Below are 25054 nucleotides of genomic sequence, written 5' to 3'. Positions count from 1 at the left end.
CTCTTTGCTGTTTCTAGCTCTTAGTATTGAATATTTGAAGACTGTTTCTTGTCCTGTTTTAACTTTATTTTTTAACACTTTGAATTGTCTAGCATTGTTTGTAAAGTCAACAAATATTAATATAGCATGGGTTCTTTGATCTCAGACCCAAAATGAAAGTGGGGAAAGAAGGAGGAAAGGAAGGGGAGAAAAACAGAGAGGGGGAGAGGGATAGGAAAAGGGAAGTTGGAGAAGCAAGAGGGAAAGAAAGGAAGGAAGAAGGAAGAGGAAGACGTAAAAGAGGAAGAGAAAAGGAAGGGAAGAGAAGAAAAGGAAAGAAGGAAGGAAGGAAGGAAAAAGGAAGGAGGAAAAGAAGGAAGAAAGGAAAGAAGGAAGGGCCCTCTTAAATTCAATAGGAAGGAATTGAGCTTCAGACTTCATGGAAGGGACACCATGAGACGAGGTTAAAATACTCAGGCCCACTATGTTGAACATTTTGATTTAAAACACTAGCTAGTTCTCCTGTGATCACTGAAATTCTCTCTAAGATTAGCACAATGTTTCAATTCAGCTAGCATTTTGTTTTCTATGTGAATAAATTTAAAAAATGTATTTACTCTGTTTAATCATAGTGAAAATCTGAAGATTTCATATACAAGTTTAATTAACAGGAAACTATTTGTATCCTAAGTATACCTTGCTGTCATTGTGCTTGAAGAGATTTAGTGAGACTATCAGAGCTGCTTTAGGGGCTTTTGATGAAAGGAAGTTCCATAGTATCAGCAGTCTCTAGCTTTGTGCATGTCGTTGAAAATAATATCCAGCCAAGTAGTGGTAAGAAAACCCAGAAAGGAGCTCTAAGTCAGAACTTGGGAGAATTGGGGCAAAAGTAAGTCTATCAGTTTTACATATTATCTCAGGAAAGTTACAGGGTGCCTTCATCTTTTTTCAACTTAGAATTAATATCCTACCATTGTCTTTGAAATTCAGGGAGTTGATGGACTGTTCTCACTTTTTATTGGTAAGAATTAAATAATATATGAAACTGTTGTCTCTAGTCTACTGTCAGTTTCTAGTCACCCCAATGATTTGAAACATGATTATAAACCTTCACAAACCCTGTTTTATGTATGGTCCCATGGTGACTGAAGTTTGCAGAACTGTAGAACAACAAACAGGCTTTACATCTGCCTTGTAGTGCCAGGGTTTCATCTATCACTCTTTCTCAGCCCATGACTGACCCTCTACCACTTGAACCACTCCCCAAGTCTGGCTTTTAGCTGGTGAATTGGAGGTAGACACTTGTAAACCTTTCTTTATAGGATGGCTACTCTCCTGAGTAGCTAGGATGACAAGTGAGAGCCTGTACTTCCTGGTTTGTCCTGTATTTTCCTTCCATTCATAGTTAACCCTGCAGGGCACTTGCATCTGAAAGAAGAGTTTTCAGACTTTGACTCTGGTTGTTGGCTGTCTGTGACCTGAGAATAAGTAACTTCTCCAAGTTCTAGCAGGCCACTTTTTTCTCTTTTACAAAGCGATGAAAGATATAAACCTCTTCAGTACATATCATTCCTAATTTGACTTTCATTTTTAGATATAATTCCATGTCATCAATTTATTTTAAGTCAGGCCTTTTGATACTCATTCTATGAAATAATATTTCAGAGTTTTAGACCAATTATTTGTAATTTTATATTATGTTTCCTTACTTTTTAGACTGTGACAGTTTCCTAGAACAGTGGGGATGATGTGGACAGAAATCACACACCAGGTCACCAATTAGAAAAATACTAGTGTGTTCTGGTGGGAATTCTCAAACCTATCAGATTCGTACATTCCTGAAGCTAAATTCATGGTTGTTATGACCAACAGTTGTCATTATGTGCAATGTGTAAATGTTCTCTTAAATAGATTTTTAAATTAAAACAGTAAATTGGGCATACTGACACATGGGAATCTGAGGCAGGAGAATGATGAATTAAATACCCTGACTCAAACACAAAACAGCACACACAGATAGATAGATAGATAGATAGATAGACAGACAGACAGACAGACAGACAGATAGATATGCATTTTGTGTTCATGTTATTTTCAAGAAAATGCATATAAATATATGTATGTGTATATACATATATACTTCATTAGCCTTCTGTTACTCATGTATTTGAGATCTCTGCATAATGGTGACACAAATAATTATAAGAGAGACAATGACTGCAATGTAGGGAGTCAAACCAACAAGATATAACTAAGACAAAGTCATGGGTACGTGTTTTCCAATTTTACTTATCTTGGTGAAATTTATAACTCTTTCAATCATCCTATGTATATATCCCTTGTCCACACCTCCAGTAAGAGAACTCTGGTCTTGGGCATAAGGAAATCTAAACTTATATTAACTTGACCCTAATGTTCTTGAACAGTACACCCAACTGGTGTCTCATAAAGTCCAAATTAGGTTCTGTTCTTTGCTAGCAAACCAATGAGTCGTATGATTTGTCAACACCTTCCATAAAGACCAGAAAACTAGCTTGGTATTTATATGGAATAACAGGCTGCTGAATTTCTTTAGCACACATCCAAAGAGATATGCAGTGGATGCTCCCCTACTTCCCAGCAGGGAAATCTTCCCAATGTTGAAAGATACTCGTGTCTCTTGTAGTTACCCTGTGAGATCCCCAGCTCCCAAAGCTGTGCCAAGGACAGGTTGGGTGAAACCCAACTCCCAGACTGATCAAACTCCCAGGGATCATGTAAGGTGGTGGGGGGCAAAAAGCCCACAGGAATTCCACAACACCGTTGAATTCCTCCACCTAAACGAAATGCATTTAGTGTGCAAGATTCAAGTCCAAGAGAGAGGGGCATGAAGCTGTGATGACAGTTGGTGCCCTGGAGCCTGATGTGAGTAGATAATGCCTGTGGACAAGTGCTTGTGCTCACTGTAGATAAGAAATGTGGAGGAGGGTCCTGGATGGACTATGGAAATAGTAACTCAGATACTAGGATTGCAAGGAGGTAGATGGGCGGAGAGCTTTCCCAATTCATGCTGAGGCCAGGGGCTGCCTGGGCCACTAGCATCTGTGTGACCATCAGAAGAATGTGGGGTTCAAACGTTCCTTTGAGGCTGCTGCTCACCCTCCGCATGCACGCATGGTCTGTGGAATGGGCAGGTGATGTCACAGAGGCCAAGCTGGGCAGTGCGTCCTCAGCGACCCGAGGAGAAGGATCGCTGCTGCTGCTCCTCCCTCTCATAGCTGATAATTCGCACATATTTCCCCGTCATGGGAAACTTTCTCAGTAAATCGTATCTTGAGCTGCGCGGCCTCACCTTCCCGAGGTGGGTTCGCAGAGCAGGACCCGAGCCTGCACGCTGCCCTGTCTGTAGGAAGGTCAGGCCGGTTCCCAGGCCAGCGCCACCACCAGCCCGTCCACCTAGGGCCCCCAAGAGGAGGTGCCCTCTGCCGGAGGCCTCGGACACCACCCGGGGGCAGGGCCCTTCAGCGTCTCCAGAGCGATCGCCAAAAAGACCTGCGCCTCTGCTGCCAACTGGAGACTCGGGGTTGGAAACCCCCAGAAGCCCAAGCACCCCTTCGGGTCAGCTCGAGTCCACACCTCGAATTGCAACACCCAGGCCGCGCAATCATCTTGTGGTGCCCAAGATGCCGTGGGACGTCCCTCTTCCTGATTCAAGCAGCGCAGAGTTTGAAGGCCAAGAGGGTGAGTTCAAAATTCAGGGAGACCATCAGGGACAGGCCAGTGGGAGGGGAGACCTAGCAATGGAGCAAAGGCACCATGCCGTTCTGTGACCATCAGGAGAGACTTACTCTCAATTGATGCTGCCTTACTCCCCAGCCGGGGACTCTTCCCAGTGTGGAAAGGAATGAAAAGGTACTTGTGTCTCCTCTAGTTACCCAATCTCATGGCTGTGACATTCCTAGCTCGCAAAGCTCCACCGCAGACAAGCTGGGTGAAAACGAACCCCCGAATGGCTCACGCTCCCAGGAGTCAGGTAAGGTGGTGGAGGGCAAAAAGCCAACCACAAGTCCACCACCAGACTCCCAGGAGTCAGCGAAGGGGGTAGTGGGTAAAAAGCTCAAAGCTTATCCAACACAAGACTCCCAAGCGTCAGCGAAGATGGTGGACAGTTGAAAGCCCAGAGCTCATCTACCAGACTCTCAGGAGTCAGCGAAGGGGGCAGTGGATGTAAAGCCCAAAGCTCGTCCACCACAGGACTCCCTGGAGTCAGTGAAGGGGGTGGCAGTTGAAACACCCACAGCTAGACCACCAGCAAGCCCTACTACCCCAAATCTGGCAGCTCGCAGAGCATCCAAAAGGAAAGCAGCATTGCCATCAGCTCTTCCTTTGCCAGAGATTGTGCCAGTACCAATACAGTGGGGTGGCAGTGAGCTTCCCCCACCTCCTAAACTTCCATGCATGGACATGGAGAAAGACGTGGACATTTGTAACACCACTCAGTCTATTCACAGTAAAATCTGTAATACAAAATGATCAGGGAGGAGAACAGAAGTGACAGATGGCAGTGACATCAACACTGCCTCTTCTGTTCCTCCATCTGATTCAGAGACTTATGTCTTCGTGACCCTGCCTACCTGCACTTTAAACATCCCAGCTCTTCTCAACACCACTAATGTGGAAGAGCAGGCTGCTGGGGCCAACATTGTGCCAGCACCCTCATCAAACTCTAACGAGGGTCTAGCACCTAAAATCCTCATTTCCTCTTTGGCTCCTCCTGCAGACTCTCCTCCTTTTGGTACCCCAGCTTCTCAACTAGGGGTTCTAAATGATAAAAATGGAAACCATGCTCCTTTAATGAGAGCTGCAACTCCTACCACTTCTCTCTCCTCCAAACTTTACCTTCCTGTTTATTCCCTTCTCCCCTGCACAAAGGAATCTAACACTGCTACTTCTCTTGATTCCTGTCCTCTTCCCTTCTCCACCCTTCCTGTAGTCCCACTTCCCATTAACACTACCACCACTGATTTGGCTACAGCCGCCCCCAGTGTATCCTGTCATGTGAGCCTGCAGCCGGCCACAGATGAAGATATTGTTCAGATGGATACCACACCTCCATCTGCAGCCGTCATTTACTCATCTCCCCAAGTCTCCACCATTGACTCCTGTGCATTGCTTCAGGCTCCCAATAGCTTGCAACAGGGAAACTTTATGAATGGGCCAGTACCCAGCGGCCCACCTATACCTCCCCCACAACCAGTACCTCAGGTTCCCTATGGCCTGCAACCAGGACACTTGCCGAATGGGCCAGTGCCCACCAGCCCACCAGTACCCCAGGCGCTCTGCAGTCCACCTCAGGGCCATGTCACCGTGGGCCCAGACCCCACTGCCCCTGCAACACCCTATACCTATCCAGTTCCCCAAATCCCCTGCAGTCTGTACCAGGGGCAACTTGGGATGGGGCTAGCCCCCACCAACCTACCTCCTACCAGGGGGTCCTGTTCTTCCCAAACCTTGGTCCCTCAAAATGATCACTATTCCACCAATTCCATCACTGTTGTGCAACCACAGCACACAGTGTCACATAGTGACTCTATTTCCAGCAAGCAATACCCCCACAATCAGTTTATACAGTCTCAGCACATGCAGGGACCCAGCCCAAATACTGGCCATCCATCTAGTGCTAGTGCCCTTCCACACCCCACACTTGGGGTTTTCAGTGGACTACCTGATAACAATTACTCTCTGAGCCAACCAGTACCCTTCCAAACACCAGTTATTGACCTAACTGTGCCTACAATGCAACCACCTAATGACTCTGTCAATGTGATCCCTCTTGTGCAGCAGTTGCACAATCCCTCTCTTCCGATATGTTATGGACCTCGGGTTCTTCCCAGTATGGAGCAAGCAATTGTCCCTATTCCTGAAAATTGTTCTTCCACACCAACGAAACTATTCATGGACAATGATATGATGGATACAACACCTCCTTCAGAGGCTTCAATCTATCCATCTCCAACCGTCTTGACAAACAACCTCTCTGTAGTGAACCAGGACCATTCTGCTCCTGCCCATGTGCCACACAGTGGCATTATTTCCAGCAACCAAGACTCCCACAGTCAGTTTATACAATCCCAGAACATGCCGGGGCCTAGCCCACACACTGGCCATCCATCTAGTGCTGGTGCCCTTCCACACCCCACCGTCGGGGTCTTCAATGGACAACCTGACAGTTTGTCTCTGAGCCAACCAGTACCCTTACAAACACATTATTGACCTAACTGTGCCTACAATGCAACCATCTAGTGCCACCAACATACAAACAGGACATATGGCCATGCCAATGCCTGTGCCCGCAGTGAACGCTGATATTACTCCCCAGCACACCTCTTGTAGTGACTCTTCTGGTGTTTGCAACACTGCCAGACAGAAAACTCCTGGCAAGAAAATCTCCAGACGCACAGGCTCTCATGACACTAATACATCCCTGATCCAAGCTACTCCTGCAACAAATATTGGCCATCCACCTAGTGCTAGTGCTCTTCCAGACCCCACACTTGGAGTTTTCAGTGGGCAATCCAACAATTTCTCTCTGAGCCAACCAGTATCCTTTCAAACACCAGTTATTGACCTAACTGTGCCTACAATGCAACCACCTAATGACTCCATCAATGTGATCCCTGTTGTGCATTAAATGCACAATTCCTCTCTTCCGATATCTTCTGCTCCTCCAGTCTTCCCCAACATGGACCAAGCAGTTGTCCTTATTCATGGAAGTGGCTCTTCCCCACCAATGAAATTATCCATGGGCGATGACGATAACATGATGGATACAACATCTCCTTCAGAGGTTTCAATCTTTCCATCTCCTCCCATCTTGACAAACAACCTCTCTGTAGTGAACCAGGCCCATCCTGCTCATGCCCATGTGCCACACAGTGACATTATTTCTAACCAACAGGACTCCTACAATCAGTTTATACAATCCCAGCACATGCCGGGGCCAAGCCCACACACTGGCCATCCATCTAGTGCTGGTGCCCTTCCACACCCCACCACTGGAGTCTTCAATGGACAGTCTGACAGTTTGTCTCTGAGCCAACCAGTACCCTTGCAAACACCAATTATTGGCTTAACTGTGCCTACAATGCAACCACCTAATGACACCAACATACAAACAGGACTTATGGGCATGTCCATGCCTGTGACTTCAGTGAACGCTGATAATACTCCCCAGCACACCTCTTGTAGTGATTCTTATGGTGTTTGCAACACTGCCAGACAGAAAACTACTGGCAAGAAAATCTCCAGACGCACAGGCCCTCATGACACTAATTCATCCCTGAACCAGGCCACTTCTGCAACAAATACTGGCCATCCACCTAGTGCTAGTGCCCTAGCACTATCTTGGATATGCCCAAAATCTGTTTGGTTGTCTGTCTGGCCTCATTTGGTGGCACCACGACGTCCTCGTGACATCATCATGCAGTCAGGACATGTGGCCACAACATCACCTGTGCCTGCAGTGAACCCTGCCATTACTCCCCAGCAGGCCTGTTGTAGTGACTCACATAGTGTTTTCACACTGCCACACTTGTGAAAACTGGCACAAAAACTGCAGACTAGCAGGCTCTGGTGACCCTAATTCATCACTGAACCACGTTATGCTTGCAGCAGCATCCACAATGGGAGATGAAGTAACTTGAAGTAAGTACAAAGGTTTGAATTCAGGGGTCTTCATACTTGTTTGATTGCTTGGCCAGTGGTCTACCACTTGAACCATGTCTCTAGTCCAGCTTTTTGATGTTTAATTGGAGGTAGAATATCTTAGACTTATCTGTCTGGGTGGGCCTTGAAGTATGATCTTCTGCATCTTACTTTCTGGAATAGGTAAGATTACCAGCAGGAGCTTCCTGTACCCCATTTGTAGGAATTCCTCATGTGCTCCCCATTCTGTCTTCACATTTTTTATTTATTTTTATTTAGTTTTGGTTGGTGTGGGGCCTGAACTCTGGGCCTGGCACTGTCCCTTAGCTCTTTAGCTCAAGACTAGCTCTCTGCTACTTGACCAGAGCTCCACTTCTGGCTTTTTCAGCTTATGTGGTGCTTAGGAATAAAACCCAGGGCCTCAGGTATGCAAGGCAAGCACTCTACCACTGAGCCACCTTCCCAGCTGTGTCTTCACATTTTTAAATGACATTAGTTCCAGAACTTAAAAACATTTGCATTTCCCAATACCAGTACATGAACAAAAAAATTGGATGCAAGTTATACCATCTCAAATCTGCATTTCTTGAATCAAACTAGAGGATAGACTACTATTTAGAAAGGAAATATTTGTGAATGATAAAGTATTCCATCCTCTCAATTGCTGTGTAGTATGATTTTTACCAGGTATAATAATATAAAACAGTAAAAATGATACAATTTTAAATAAAATAATTCCAACAAAATAATGCAGGTTTTACAAGGGAAGTTAGTGAATATGGAAACATGGGTGCTATAGGAGAGAGCTATTGAGGTTTGAACATCAGCTTTGGGCTGGGAGTATAAGTATGTAGATATCTTCGTTTGTAAGTAACCTGAAACATTTCTTGTCATTCAAACAAAAAAAATGAGTCAACATAAAGATAGAGGTGTTTACTAAACATTTTGGGATTTTTGGACCCCTAAGGAGAAAGCTGTTACTGGCTCTGAGTTTTCTGCTTGCTTTTGTGGAGTCAGGGAGTTGAAAAATCATGGGATCCTGAGTAGGTCTAGTTCTTTTCCTCCAAGTTCCATAAAGTACTACTTTGTGGGTGGAATCCAGTAAGCCTCCCTGCTGGCAGGGATTTGTGAGCATCTGAAATACCTCAGGCTCTCAGTCCCGGTGTCTTGAGGCACCAGGCTCAGTTCCCTGTAGAAGACATCATTAAGTGACAATGTAAAGAGCTACACAGAATCAAGGACTCTCCAGTGTCTAGTAACGGGTACTGAATGCTAAATCCTTTGAAGACCCTGAGTTCTGTAATTTAAAATTAGTAACTATACAAAATTTAAGGTGCAAGTAGGCTTTAAAATTCAGTCAGGGATCCATAAATTATAATACTAGCCACTTCGGAAACAGATATTAAGGGATTGTAATTCAAAGCCAGCCTGAGCATAGAAGTACATAATACTCCATCTCAACAATGAAGGGCTGTGGTGGTGTAAGCCTGTTATCCCAAACTACGGAGAAAGCACTATGGCTGGGCACAATGGCACTTGCTTGTCAGCCTAGTGACAAAAGGAAATACAGGAGAATAACAGTCCAGGCTGGTCATAAAATCAGACACTCCCAAAATTAATCCAAATCAACAAACTGTTTATCAAAATAACTACCAGGAAGAGGAGATGGGTTCAGTGGTTTTAGCGATGAGAGGTAATTAAAGAATAAAGGGAGAAAGTGAAAATTTACACATACATGCGCACACGTGCGTGTGTGCACACACAACACACCCAAGCCAAGAATGTGCTAGAGGCATTGTTCAAATGGTACTTGCCTAGGAACTGTGAGACTTGAGCTGAATCCCAATACTAGAATGGTGAGAGAGAGAGAGAGAGAGAGAGAGAGAGAGAGAGAGAGAGAGAGAGAGAGAGAGAGAGAGACTGAATTAGTTAACTACAGAAACAGGAAGAAGAAAAGAAAAATGAGAAGAACAAGAAGCAGCAGCAAAAAGGAATAAAAGAAATAAAGAATGGGCTTAGGATAGACTATACTTAAGGATCTTTGGAAGGGAGTCATTAAAAAATGCCCTGTTCCATAATAATTCTCTCCCAGATCCTCAATGTGTTCCTTCTGTTCTTCATTTTTCTCATATTGATACACAGGTAATGACAACAGTGAACCTTTAAAATGATTTCAAACGATACTTTTGACAATGTTCATGAGGCCTAGTTGAACATCACGATTCCACACCCTGTTCTCTGTATTACCTGTTGGGCTGGAGGTGAAACCACAAAATCTAACTTAATGCACCTGCCTATATCAGTTACTCAGTCAACACAAACCCAGAGTACTTCTTCCAGGAGCTCCAGGAAGAGATCAGTGAGACTACACAGAAGGCAGTTAGGCAGAGGGAAGGATATCAAGGCAAGTGACTATTTTGCTTTTCTTTCCTACTGGTTTCATTTAGTAATTGTGAATATTCAAAATTAATTAGCATAGAAAAGGTGACTCTTCTATTCTGGGAATAGAAGGGAGCAAGAGGAGAAAAAGGGGGCACAGGACGACTGTTCAGCCAAAGGGAAAGGAGGAGAAAATGGAGGAATGGAGGTAGAAAGAAGGAAGGAAGACAGGAAGGAAGGATAGAAGGAAGGAAGGAAGGAGGGAAGAAAGGAAGGAGGGAAGGAAGGAAGGAAGGAAGGAAGGAAGGAAGGAAGGAAGGAAGGAAGGAAGGAAGGAAGTGCTCTTTTTAAAAGCTATAAGATGCCAGGAGCCAGTGGGTCATGCTTTGAATACTAGCAGGATCACTGTTCAAAACGAACCCAGGCAGGAAATTCCCTAAAACTTTTAACTCCAGTTAGCCACACAAACCTGGAAGTGCTTTCACTCAAGTGATAGAGCACTAGCCTTGAGGAGAAAAGCTCAAGGACAGAGCCACACTCAACAAATACAAAAAAAATTGTGATTATGTAGCTTCAGACTTCATTGAAGAGAACACCATGAGACAAGTTTAAAACACTTAGACTTGCTATGATGAACATGTTTTAATATAATAACACTAGCCAGTTCTGCTGCAATCACCAAAGTTCTCCTTAAGATTAGCACAATGTTTTAGCTCAGCTAGCATTTTGCGTTCTATGCAAAGAAATTTGAAAATGAGTTTATTCTGTTTAAACACAATGGGCATAAACTCAGGCAAGCAAACAATAGTAGATTTCCTTTGACTTTCTGAGACTCCAAAGACATTCCAAAGGCTGAAAATGTTCTCGGAAATAAGTCATTTTTCCACTGTGTCACAATTGAAGCATTGTAAGGAGCACATTATCCTGTGTACTACAGACTGTGTTGAGTAAGACAAAAGGATTCTCTATAATTCTGTTTTGATGGTTTAGCTTAAGGGCTAAGAAGTGCTTCTCTGTACTTCATCCTCTGGGAGTTTTTGAGAATCGTAATATTTCACCTAACAGGTTAATTAACAGAGAACTATTTCCACCTTAAGTACACACCGTTGCCACTTTGCTTGAAGAGAAGCTGTTTATTTGCTCTCATCTCATGATTTTTTTAGTGAGAATATCAGAGCTGCTTTAGGGGATTTTGATGGATAGAAGTTTTATAGTATCAGTAGTCCACGGGTTTGAGCTTGTCAAGCCAACTAGTGGTTAGGAAAATCCAGAAAGGAAAAGTCAGAACCTAGGAGAATTGGGGCAAGGGTAATTCTGTGAGATATATGCATATATCAGGCAAGTTAAAATGTACCTTCATCTTTTTCAACTTAGAAAGTAACAACATGCATCCCACATTGTCTTTAAATTTTACAGAGTTGATAGACTGTTCTCACTTTTTATTAGAATGATTCAAATAGCATATGGCACTGGTGTCTCTAGTCTTTTGTCAGTTTCTAGTTACCCCATTGATTTGAAATGTGATGGTGAACTTTCTCAAACTCTGTTCTATGTATGGTTCCATGGTGACTGAGGGATAGAAATAGCCATGGAGAAACTGGTACCACAAGCAGATTTTGCATCCATCTTGTGATGCTATGGTTTCAACTAACACTCTCTCAGCCCCTGGCTGCTCTCTACTACTTGAACCACTCCCAAGTCTGGCTTTTAGCTGGTGAATTGGAAGTAGACATTTGTAGACTTTTCTGTGTAGGTTAGCTTTGAACTGTAATTTTCCTGAGCAGTTAGGATGAAAGGCAAGATCCACTGCCACCTGGCTTGTCCCACACTTTCCTTCCCTCCATAGTCAACCCTGCACAGCGCTTGTGTCTGATGGAAGAGTTTTCAGGCTTTGATTCTGGTTGTTGGCTGATCTATGACCTGAAAACAAATAATTTCTCTAAGTGCTAGCAGAACCACATTTTTCCCCTCTTTCCCAAAAAGATGAAACATATAAACCATTTTGAGTACATGTCATACTTAATTATGAAGGTCATTTTAAGATATACTTCATTTTAAGATATACTTATTTGTCACCAATTTATTTTATGTCATACCTTTTGATACTAATACTCCAGAGTCTTAGACAAATGTATTTGTAGCTTAAGAATAATGCATCAGAAATAATACTTCAGAGTTTGGGGCAAGTTTGTAACTTTATATTGGGTCTATTTAGTTGATTTTCTGCCTGACATTTTCACAGAATGGTGGGGATAGTGGTGGCAGAAAACACCCACTGTCACTCTTCAGAACCCTCTAGAACAATACTAGTGAGAATTCTCAAACCCAGTAGCTACCTATTTTGAGGCTACCTAAATTGTTTACTTAAGTTTGATTGTTTTTAATAGGTAGAAGTCTCAGAACATGGCCTTAATTCCTTAAATCTTATAATATGTTTGCTGAGAAAGTAGGAAAGAACTAGATGATGGATTTCCTTTCCAAATTATGCACTGAAGTTATACTCTGAAAGTGATTTGTCTAAGTGCCTTCATATCATGCAGTGAGGAAAGTGGAGGTGCAGTGTTTTCATTGATCTAACAAGACTTGAATTTTACCAACGTTAAGTTCAACATGAGGCATTCATAGCTAAATTCTTCATCTTCACTTTTTAATGCACCTGCTTGGTGCAGTACTTTGAAGGGGATGGATGAATGTTTTAGAACCAGCATTAAACCTCTAGAGCACAAAACAATTCTTGACTTACATCTTTCTCTTCAAGTCTTCTTACCCATCCTGTTTAGATAACTTCAATTCCAAATGACTAATTCTTTGTGTATTTAAGTAGCCATACTACACTACTATAAAGAAATTAATACTTAAAATTGTTGTAAATTAATCAAACTTCTCTGGCTACATTGTCATTAAAAGAGGAAATAAGTGTGCTGTGGAGCATGCTTGTAATCAGGAGTGCCTAGAGGCAGAAATGAGAGAATTTTTGTTTGAAGTTAATCTGTGCAAAAACAGTGGAATCTTATCTTAATGAACTAGTCTGTCATGATTATTCTTGTCTCTAATCCTAGTCATCTAGGAGGTGAAGGTGGAAGTATGGTGTTTCAGGGCTGACTCAGGAAGAAAGTATGAGCCTATATCTGAAAAATAATTAAACAGGTCTGAGAGCATAGCTCAAGTGGCTGAGCACCTGCCTAACAAACACAAAGCTAGTTCCAACCCCAGGACAGAGGGAGAGAGATGAAGATAATCAGGAGATAATCAGAGAGAGAGAGAGAGAGAGAGAGAGAGAGAGAGAGAGAGAGAGAGAGCAGACAGATACAGACACAGACACAGACAGACACAGACACAGACACAGACACAGAGAGGAGATATGAGCATCTGTAGAAGAAGCAAACATGAACCAAATTCTATTCATTTATTCTTTTTCTGACATATGTTCACCCTTCATCTATCATTATAGCAGAAAAAAGTACCTCACTCTTAGAACCCTGCCTCCTCTCAAATTTCCTTTGAATTAAAACATTTGAAAAAGGAACAGATGCAATGTCCTTAGAGCCTCCTCCTCAGAAAAGTCAAATCATTGTGTACAAGGTATGTGCAGTGCAGCTAGGGACAGCCAGGGTGGATTTAAACTTAGGGCAGATTATGGAATAGCTCAGAGTGACATTTACCTGAGTGAAACCACAGTACTTCCCTGACAACTTTCTACATTAATGGGACAAAGATCTTCCTCATTTTATTTAGAGGAACTACATAGGAGAATAATAAGCCAGGTACTGGAGGCTCACATTCATAGACCTAGCTACTCCAAAGGCTGAGATCTGAGTAAGACTCTTCAATTAGCCAGCAAAAACAAAACAAAGCAAGCCAACCAACAAACACAAAACGTACTTGAAAGTGTGACACAGGGTAGAGCAATAGTTTTGAGGGAAAAAAGCTGAGAGAGAGTATTAGAATCTGAGTTCAAGCCCTAGTATTAGCACAAAATATAATATAGCTACAGCAAAGTGGATATATGGAGGAGTAGGCAAGATGGAAGAAACAAGCAATAGTAGTCTCTGAGGATATATATAAGCCAGATGAAGGCCATTGGATTTCTTTTTGTTTGTTTCCCACAATGTTGAGCAAATAAATACATTAAAGGTAGACATTAATAATGCATTTTTATATTAGGATGGATTGGAATGATATACAGAAGAATGTAAAGATACATCTTACAGGGTTGTTGCAATTGGGAAAAATAAGACTCTAAACTCTGCTATTAGAAATGAAAGTAAAAACTTGGCTAGCTGAGATCAATCTCTGCAGCAGAGGACCATCCTTTTGTAGTGGTCACAGCAGCCCTCTGTATTCTGGTGAGTGATGGAGAATGAATCAGGGGCAGCTTAAGAGACTGCCATCAGCCTGCAGGCAAGGCTTAAAAATATTGAGGGATTTGTGGCTGTTCCCAGACCCAGATCTCACTGACATTTCTGAGAAGAAAATGGGTGGTAAAGCAATTAATAACAACAATGCTGCAATACTCATACAGGTGTATTTCTCACAGGAAAGAAATGGGATGCACTGAAAAGCATATAGATGTGAGTTAGGAACGCCTACAAAAAGGAAGAACAAATCCTGTCTTGGAAGAATTGTTTGAAAATTTAGGCTTTTGTCCTAGTGACAATTGGATGTTAGACTTCTGATTAACACATTTTTTCTGGGCATTTCCTGGACTATAAGTGTTTGACTTTTGATATCTACTCTGGCTAGGTGATGAGAGGCTGTGGTCTTCTTGGAGATAGAGAGATAGGAATAAATGTGGAGAACTTGTAAAAATATGAGAAAGAAAGTTCCCTTCAATCTAAGCTCTGAAGAAAACATTCCAACATATTGTTCACCAAGTTGGGGAAGAAATGTACTTCAAATTGACTATATTTTATATGCCTTATTAGAAACTAGAACTATCTCTAAAAACTGGCATGTGTGGCCTTGGACATTTAGCAGAATACATAAGAATGTAACCGAAAAGCAAGAACATAGAAACCAAACACTGGGGGATGAGTTGTAATTGCCTCTCTGTAAATTAAAATTTAGGTTTTGGACAGAAAATGTGGTCTGAGGACTCTAGAGAGAGATTGCTCTGGTTAACTTTTAAACACAAGGTTTAGAGGACTTATCTATTAAATCTCTCTATGAAGATGTTTAAGTATTTAATGAGGAAGAAATTTAAAGCTTCTTATTTTGGACCAGAGTGCTTGGCGGGTAAGAAGGTCACATGACTGCTTCATGAACTTACTTGTATTTCTCTGTCTCATCCTACTGTGAAGCCAGAGAGAAGGCCATGTAATGTGTGGTAAGCATGGGCACTGGTTCATTTTCTCATGCACTGCATTTCTATGAAAAATTTTAATATGCTATACATCTGTTGGGGTTGTCTTTCTATTAAAGAGAAATTTTGTGTGTGTGTGTGTGTGTGTGTGTGTGTGTGTGTGTGTGTGTGTATGTGTTCATGTGTGTATGTGTGTTTCATTTTCCAGAAGCTGTAAATAACTATGTGAGTCTCACACAAAGGGATTTTAGAGAAATGAAATATAAATATATTAAGCTTGGGATCCAGCTTCTAGCAGCTATAGTTTAAAAAGTACAAATGTAGACCTACTCTGTTTGGAGAAGGGTTGACTATACTTTTTCTGAAGCTAATATTAATGTTCCAGAGGATAAAACACACTTAATTGGGAGTTTGAGGTACTGTGTGTGTGTGTGTGTGTGTGTGTGTGTGTGTGTGTGTGAGAGAGAGAGAGAGAGAGAGAGAGAGAGAGAATGTCCCTGTACCTATGTGTATGTGAAAGTCAGTCAGAAAGAGAAGCAGATAAGATAGGAAAATTCCTTTGTTTGATTTTTAATATAAAAAGTCCATGTATTAGTAGTAATATTTATAGTTTGTTTATACTATAAAAAGTCCATGTATTTGCAGTAAGATTTATTTGTTTCCAGTTAGTGGACCCATTCTCAGATATTGAAAAGAAGGCATCCCCCCCCCCATTTTGGAATATAAGATTACATAGCTCACCAAAAATGTGCATGTAAGTTTACATTAAGGTTCCAGATAGTGATTATGAATTATTATAAAATCTTTGGCAATTACTTTCACAAATGTCTGCTTTTCTATGGTTGAAGCAATGCTTTATCAAATACCCTGAGAATACTGCAATCAGCAAAGTATTTGCTTAGGGGAGAGATTTAAATGAGTTGAAGGCTTACTATAATCTTAGCTGCCTTTCGTTAAGCCAAAAGTGTGTAGCATTTACTTCAGCTGAACTTACTTGGGTTAATTGCTTTGTTTGATTTGCATGTATATAGCATCCTCTAATATCTTGAAAATATAAGGTATCCACTTTTATTCCATTGTAAAGAAATGGAGGCACAGAGGATATTCTGAGAGGATGGTTCAGGGTAGGGACAATCTGGGAAGGACAAAAAAAAGTAGCTGTCCAAAAAACGATTGACACTACCTCTATATTAAATTCTATCTAGTAACTTTTGTCATTGAAAATGAGAGGTATTAAGTCTGCCTGGCTTCTCTTTACTTCCTGAGATTTGGGCTGTAAGGAGGCCATGAATTTGGGCATCTGTTCACATCTTAGGGTGGGTGGGCACCAAGAGAAGGCTCACCAGCTTGAGTGGCCCTGGGTGAGTGGAAGAGCTAACAGTACCTCCACCAGCTGAACTTCCAGGTGAGGTAGAAAGAGGCTTCTTGTATGGCTGGGGTGGGAGCCTAATGCATAATCACTCCTGTCCTCTTCCTCCTCCTCATTCTAAGTAAGTGGGATGTTTGCTAGTCATGTAAACAATGACTTATAACACAAAAAGAACACACCGACCTCAGATTTCATTCCAGATTCTCTTTAGCAATGCACGGGCTATTTTCATTTTAAGAAAATGTTGGCCCAAAATGCATGTAATATCGTTTTTGTTTATGAATATTTCTACTTTCTGTTTTATTTTTAATTTTAATTATCACTAAGGTGATGTACAGAGGGATTACCATTTCATAAGCCAGGTAATGAGGACATTTCTTCCTGAGCAATGTCACCCCTTCCTTTACTCTCTCCCAGCAACCCTCTTATATAGGTCATGTATGTTTACTAGTTTTACTGACCTTATCTAAAAAATTATATGTGGTACAATTCATTATCTTTTAGCTTCACTTATATTTTTCAAACTCTCAGGTCTGAATTTTAAATTAACTACTATTTTATAAAATACCCTTTTCTTTCAGAGATCTCTAGATTTTCAGTATGTTTGTTTAGTGCATTGTGTTATAATCATGTAATGTGAACTTCATAGCTTCTCATTTGAAATTTATTTTTAATGTATGACTTACTTCATCATGTATATGCATTATGATTATATCCTCAGCCTCCTAAAACTTGATTTTACTTCTTGCATTATGCTAAGCATTTTGTAATTTGAATATTACTCATGAAACAGTGTCTAGTGCCTTACCTGCCTACCTATATAGTCATCTTTTCTTACAAATTTAATTTATTCTATTTGTTTTATTGCAGCCAGATACCAAAGACTGCTTTCCACTGGAGTTATCAATAGTGAGTTATGTCAAAAATGTCTATTCACAATGTTAGTATTTACTGAATAACAATAAATTTATAAATTATGTCATTTTTGATGATATAAGTATTACTTATTTGACTTGACAGCCATGGGCTATTGGCCATTTCTTTATTCCATTAGCATTTTTTTCTTCATGCATTTTTAGTATTATTATAAAGGTGTTATACAGAAGGGTTACAGTTACATAAGTCAAAGAGCACATTTCTTTTTAAACAATGTTAGCATTTCCCTCACTCTAAGTGTAGATGGGAGGGAAAAAGTGTTATCAAATTCTTTTTTTTTTACCCCCCCCACCCCCCGCAGTGTTATCAAATTCTTAAAACCTTCTAAAAATATCAAGAATTATACTAATTGCCTGACTTACAGATTTGCAACCACACTGTACAATCCCTTAATAACAACAATCAAGATAGGTTAAAATTAAAAATAATAATATCAGCTAGATGAATGGTACAAGAACAGAAAAAAGCTACTATATGTATTATTTCTTGTGTTTAGCAACAAATTTCACAAACTGGGTGGTCCTTTACAGCACTTCTGAGTCTGTGTGTGGTTTAGAAAGGGCATGATCCTGTCATTAGGCAAAGTATAGGTGCTATCTGGAGTCAAAATTGGTAAAAGATCTGGTGTCTTATTAAAACTTAGATTGCTGTTGGATGCATTTTCTTTGGACTGAAGCCTTGTTTTCCTTTTGCTGTGATGGAGAGGAATTTCACTGGGAGTTCCCTCCACTCTTTCATTTCCTGTCGAGGGTCTGTAGTTCCTGGCCTTGTGGACTTCTCCATCACAGCTTTGACTTCACTGAATCATCAAAGGGATGTGCTAGGAGAAATCCTTCTGCAAGACCAGATTTTATAAAATGTAACATAATTGTGGATTTGCCAGCCCATCAACTTTATCTTATTCTCTTAAAACGAGTAATAAATCCCATTTGAACTCTTGGAATGATTGCATATTGTATACACCAGAAGGGGGTTTATTGGTGGCCAACCTGGTATTTCCACTTGAGCCTTGAGAAGTTATACAAATCAGAATTTCTACTTGATAACATAAATTGTATTGCTCAAGAATTCTAGTTTTCTGAAAAATGTAGGCCCTGATCTTAGCCCTCTTCTAGAAAATGTTTTGGAATGCCAGCATATATATAATATATATATATATATATACATATATATATATATATATATATATATACACAGTTACTGAGTGACTGAAGGAGGGATAATATATGTAGTCCTCTCACACATCTACTGGCATTAAAATAGTAATGAATGAGAGTAGTGTACGTTTCATGACTTCATCTAACAATAAAATTGACAAATGCAGCAGTTACAAATACATTTTCTGATAATATGCACAAATTCACATTTTCCCCTTGTACTCACAAACTTTATGTAACCAAGAATTTATTTTTTTCTATTCTCCAAGCACAGTATATTTCTGTAGATTATTTTGAAAGGCAAATATAGTTACATAATTAGGAAGCCAGTTGGAATCAAACTAGGACAGCAATGCTATAAACATTACGAGGTCCAAGCAAGAGGTTTTGGAATGTAATTGCTTATTTGCCAAAGAATAAATTGTTTGAGTGAAGATGTAATTAATAAAAAGCTTTATATTTCCCAAGGTGTCAAATTTTTATCTATGTGTGTTAGTAATGGCACTGTCTCCTATGAAGTCTGATGACTCTGTGGCCAATTATTTCTCTGAAAAAGGCTCAAAAATAGAAAATAATCTTACAATGATTTTTTTGTCTATTGTTAAAACAATTTTTAGTGACTGAAGCACAAGTGCAATAATGGGATGATCATATGATAAAAATAAAGAGAAACATGAAAGTCATCATCTTTGTTTACTTGTGCATATAAAATTGGCCCTCTAGAAATGCCCTGATTTTTAAGACTGTTTCATTCTTTTTTGATATATAAAAAGAAAACCTTTACTTCAGTGAATAAGTTTTTCTATTTCAATAAATTTAGTAAATATATTGGCAGTGAGAAAACTTTGTAAAGAATAAGTTTAAGTTTAAATAAAGTATATTCTTTTCAATTTTTATAAATCAATCTTACCTCTGTTGTTATACTAACAAATGTAGGGAAAAAAGCAGGATTAGTTGATTAGAATCCATCCAAAACCTCTTCCTGCCTCCTGTTTTTGTTGTTTGTTTTTTATGTATTACAAAACACTTAGGATTTTTCTGGAATGTAATCATGTAGTGTTTTGTTAGGCATTTAATTTTAGCTGTTAAATATGAACAAAAATGAGTAACCCACTACACTGTAGCTAAAACCATTCAAGTTAAATTACCAAAATATCATTTTAAAATTCAAGTCAGTAGGTAATCAATGTGTTTGTAACTTACACAATAAAACTCTGATGCAGGAGTTCTCCACTTTAAGTTAATAGGATTAAATATTTTTAAATAATGTCATAATGTCTACCATATTAAAATTTTCCTATTAAAATCTCTCAAAAATTGTCAATTGGATATTACTGTTTCATAAATATGCATAGTGTCATAAAATAATTGATAGAGTCAAAATAATTTAAAATCACTTCCTCTTTCATATTTCACATTCAATAAAGCGTAAAATCTTATTTTAAATATATTTAGATTACATTATAGTATTATTTATGTTATATATAAAGTTACTTTTAATTCCTCATTAGATATAAGCCTTTTTATTAAAGCTTTCATTCATGTTGAAATAATATCACAGTCATATCAATACATTTCTTCAGAAGACTGAAAAAAATGTAATTTTTAAACTGGTATATCTGGCATTAAAACCTTTATCGGAATTTCTGATAGAAGATGAACTCATTTTCCCATTTTTTTCTCTCTTAATATCTGCTTTACAATGACAGATCTTTAAGCTTTTAATTTTTAGGATTGAACAAGGCTCTTTTCCCTTGTAGATTTTAGCCCCTTGATGATATGTTCATTTCCCATGTGCTAGTTTATTCTTAGCCAATAAATAAACATAAAACTAGATTGGCCTAAACTTTTAAGCAAAACACTGAATTCAAAATTGTAGTGACAGTCAATTTACCTACCTGGACAACAGTAACTTATTATAACAAGATACAGACCAACCTGTACACACACACACACACACACACACACACACACACACACACACACACACACTACTTACAATCCTGCTACTTGTCTCCTTTAGGCCTCTGTGTGTGTGTGTATGTGTGTGCACATGTGTGCACACATGTGTGCCAGTCCTGGGGCTTGTAATTAAGGACCTGGTCATTGTCCCTGAGCTTTTTATTCTCAAACCTAGAGCTCTACCACCTCAGCCACAGCTCCACTTTTGGCTGCTTTGGTAGTTTAGTGGAGATAAGTCTCACAGATTGGCTGGCTTCAATCCATGATCCTCAACTTTCACTCCCCTGAGTACCCAGGCTCATGCCTATTAGGCCAGTAGGCTCATGCCTATAAGCCACCAGTGCCTGGCAAAGGCCTCTAATTATTAACACTCATTACATTTTTAACCGCCTGGATATAGAACTCTTTTTTGTCTTTGGATCTAAGAGTTCATTATGACAACCATAGTGCTAGAAGGACACATTCTCTGCAGCTGTCTCCTCTTAGACCTAATCAACTTTTTAACGTCCTGATGAGGACCGTCTATGGACTCTGAGAACCCCTGCGGTCCTCAGTAACAGGAAATAGCCAGATTAATCTTGTTTCAATATCCCTAGATCTTGAGTAGGGAATGTAGAAATACAGGAACACATGATGAGGACTGGGAATATGCCACAGGCTCTGAGACTCCATTATAAACCCTCTAGTGTCCCACACTTAGGACTACAATTAACATAATAGCCTAAACCCAGGCCCAATAACTAAGATGGTGGTCTTATTTCCTCTTGCTGCCTGCTCCCGAAATCAAGGCTAAATAAATTTAAGGCAAAGAAGATAACAGGGGGAGGGACAATTTAGACAAAGGATTATGAATTTTTACACATGTATGGTCTCTGTTCAGTGCCCTGGTTTTATTTCATTCAGTATTCTCACTGTACAAAATCCCAAACCCGATATGCTCTGTGTTTTTTTTGTTTTTTGTTTTTTTTTTTGCTTTTATTCAACAAAGCTTTCTATGTGTGCTGTCCCTGTTTAAGTGGTGGTTGACTTAATGGTCTACCTTAAGACCTGAGGTTACTTTTGCTTTTTATAATAAATTACTCTGTGCTATTTTAAAATAAATCTCTTTGTTAAGAAAAAATGTCTCTGCGTCTTTTTTCATAAATCATTTAATGTAGGAAACTTAAAATCCAAAGTACTTTCTCTTAACTTTGAGTGCTCTTGAAAATTAAATAGAATTTGACCAGAATTATGACCCAGAGACATCTTTCAAAACAACCTGGGAGCCCTTCCTTTGAAATGTGGATGTCAAGAGAGACATCACCCCTCCACTCAGGTTTTCTGTGAGTAGCAGAATGATTTCTTTTCTTTTTTTTTTTTTTTTTTTTGAATTTTTTTTTTATTGTAAAGACACTATACAGAGGGTTACAGTTACATGAGTGAGGTAATGAGTACACTTCCTCTTGAACATTGTTACCCCCTCCATTGTTTTCCCCTACCATCCCCTCCCTCCCTCCCTTCGCCGAGGTTATTTTTTTTTTTGATTGTGATTAAGTGATTACATAATTTCCGGAAATTCACAGTATTGTGGAATAATGATGCTCATTTAAAGTCACAAGTTCATTCTAACTTTCCTGGAGCAAATTGTCTATCACAGTCTGTAATATATAACGGTGCTCACATGTTATATACCATATATGTGATCAGCAGCATGGGGATATTTAGTAGTGGTTCAACCAGATGAGTGGGAGTTCTTTGTTTCTTAAGTCCTGTTAGTTTTGTCATATCACCTAACCTTTTGGATTTAGCATCCACTTATCAGGGAGACCATGTACCGTTTGTCTCTTCGTTCTTGGCTTACCTCGCTCAACATGATTCCTTCTAGCTCCATCCATTTCCCTGCAAATGCCATTATTTTGTCATTTCTAATGGCTGCATAATATTCCATTGTGTATAGATACCACAATTTTTGGATCCATTCATCTGTGGTGGGGCATCTAGGTTGTTTCCATATCCTAGCTATTGTGAACAGTGCTGCAATAAACATGGAGGTGCACGTGTCCTTGTATATTGGTTCCTGTTGTTCAGGGTAGATGTCTGGAAGTGGTATGACTGGGTCTTAAGGGAGGTCAATCTTTAGCTTTCTAAGGACCCTCCAGACTGCTTTCCAAAGTGGTTGTATAAGTGTACATTCCCACCAGCAGTGTAATAGGGTTCCTCTTTCTCCACATCCTCTCCTGCATTTGTCGTTGGCTGATTTGTGGATGTGGGACATTCTGACTGGGGTAAGGAGGTATCTCAGGGTTTTCTTTATTTGCATTTCCTTCACCACCAGGGATGATGAACATTTCCTCATGTGTTTCTTTGCCATTTTTATTTCTTCATTTGAGAAATCCCTCTTTAGTTCCCTTGCCTATTTAGTAATTGGTTTGTTAGGTTTGGGAGGGATTAGTTTTTTGAGTTCCCTGTATATACAGGATGTTAACCCCTTGTCTGATATATTGCTGGTAAATATTTTTTCCCAATTAGTTGGTTGTCTTTCTAGCTTGGTTGCGATAGCTTTATCTGTGCAGAAGCTTTTTATTTTAAGGTAGTCCCATTTGTCGAGTCTCTCTCTAACTTGTTGTGACCCAGGGACTCTGTTCAGGAAGTTCCTTCCTGTGCCTATTAGTTCAAGTGTCTCTCCTACTCTGTCCTGCAGTAGTTTCAGAGATTCAGGTTTAATGTTAAGGTCTTTAATCCATTTTGAGTTGATGTTGGTGCATGGTGATAGGCTGGGGTCCACTTTTAGTTTTCTGCATGTGGCTGCCCAGTTTTCCCAGCACCAGCGGTTGAAGAGGCTGTGTTTCTTCCATTGTATGTCTTTGGCTCCTTTGTCGAATATCAGCTGGCTGTAGGCCTGTGGATTTATTTCTGGATCTTCTATTCTGTTCCATTGGTCCTCGGGTCTGTTTTTGTGCCGGTACCATGCTGTCTTTGTGATTATAGCTCTGTAGTAGAGTTTGAAGTTCGGCATGGATAGCCCTCCCATATTGTCTTTATCCCCTAGAATTGTTTTGGCTATTCTAGGTCTTTTGTTGTTCCATATGAATTTTTGGATTGCTTTCTGTATTTCAGTGATGTACGTCATTGGGATTTTAATAGGAATTGCGTTGAATTTGTATATTAGTTTTGGAAGTATTACCATCTTTACTATATTAAGTCTGCCTATCCAGGAGCATGGGAGGTCTTTCCATTTCCTAGTGTCTTCTGCAATTTCTTTCTTTAACTTTTTATAGTTCTCATTAAATAGTTCTTTTACATCTTTGGTTAGGTTAATTCCTAAATATTTTATTTTTTGGGAGGTTATTGTGAATGGGGTTGCTCCCTTTATTTCCCTCTCTTCCTGTACGTTATCAGTGTATAGGAAGGCAACTGATTTTTGTGGGTTTATTTTGTATCCTGCTATTTTGCTGAAGCGATTTATGATTTCTAAGAGTTTAGGGATGGAGTTTTTGGGATCGTGGAGGTATAGTATCATGTCGTCTGCAAAAAGGGATAGTTTAACTTCTTCTTTCCCTATGCAGATCCCTTTAATGTCTTTTTCTTGCCTTATTGCCCTGGCTAAGGGTTCTAGGACTATATTGAAGAGGAGTGGAGACAGTGGGCATCCTTGCCTTGTTCCTGATTTTAGGAGAATTGGTTGTAGCTTTTCCCCATTAAGTATAATATTGGCTATTGGTCTGTCATAAATGGCTTTTATTGTTTTTAGAAATGTTCCTTCTATTCCTATTTTCTCCAGAGCTTTTAGCATGAATGAATGTTGAATTTTATCAAAGGCCTTTTCTGCATCTGTGGCGATAATCATGTGATTCTTGACACCTTGGCTCTGTTGATATGTTGGATTACATTTATTGACTTATGTATGTTAAACCATCCCTGTGTCTCTGGGATGAAGCCTACCTGGTCATACTGTATTATTTTTTTTATGTGTTTCTGGATTCTGTTAGCTAGAATCTTGTTAAGGATCTTTGCATCTGTGTTCATCAAGGAAATTGGCCTGTAATTCTCCTTTTTGGTTGGGTCTTTGCCTGGTTTGGGGATGAGTGTGATATTGGCTTCGTAGAATGAGTTTGGGATAGCTCCCTCCTTCTCTGTTTCTCCGAAGAGCTTGAGGAGTATGGGTATTAGGTCTTGTTTAAAGGTCTTATAGAATTCTGCTGTGAATCCATCTGGTCCTGGGCTTTTTTTTGTTGGAAGACTTTTGATAGTTTCCTGTATCTCATTATAGGATATTGGTTTATTTAATTGGTTAACTTCTTCTTTGCT

The 25054-nt window shown here is 39.9% G+C and overlaps 1 protein-coding gene across 1 annotated transcript; it reads left to right on the top strand.

The window, feature by feature from the left end:
- The first annotated feature begins 3263 nt into the window (after positions 1 to 3263).
- On the top strand, positions 3264 to 6231 carry LOC122096759 (nuclear pore-associated protein 1-like). Its single transcript, XM_042667319.1, has 4 exons — positions 3264 to 3699; positions 3890 to 4066; positions 4154 to 4444; positions 4496 to 6231. Exons 1-4 carry the CDS (start codon positions 3264 to 3266, stop codon positions 6229 to 6231), a joined length of 2640 nt encoding a protein of 879 aa, XP_042523253.1.
- Positions 6232 to 25054: the final 18823 nt, after the last annotated feature.

This window comes from Dipodomys spectabilis, unplaced genomic scaffold (assembly GCF_019054845.1).
Source record: "Dipodomys spectabilis isolate Male_0828 unplaced genomic scaffold, ASM1905484v1 ptg000388l, whole genome shotgun sequence".
NCBI lineage: Eukaryota > Metazoa > Chordata > Mammalia > Rodentia > Heteromyidae > Dipodomys > Dipodomys spectabilis.
Note: the sequence above shows the minus strand (reverse complement) of the source record. Positions and strands in the feature narration are given on the sequence as shown.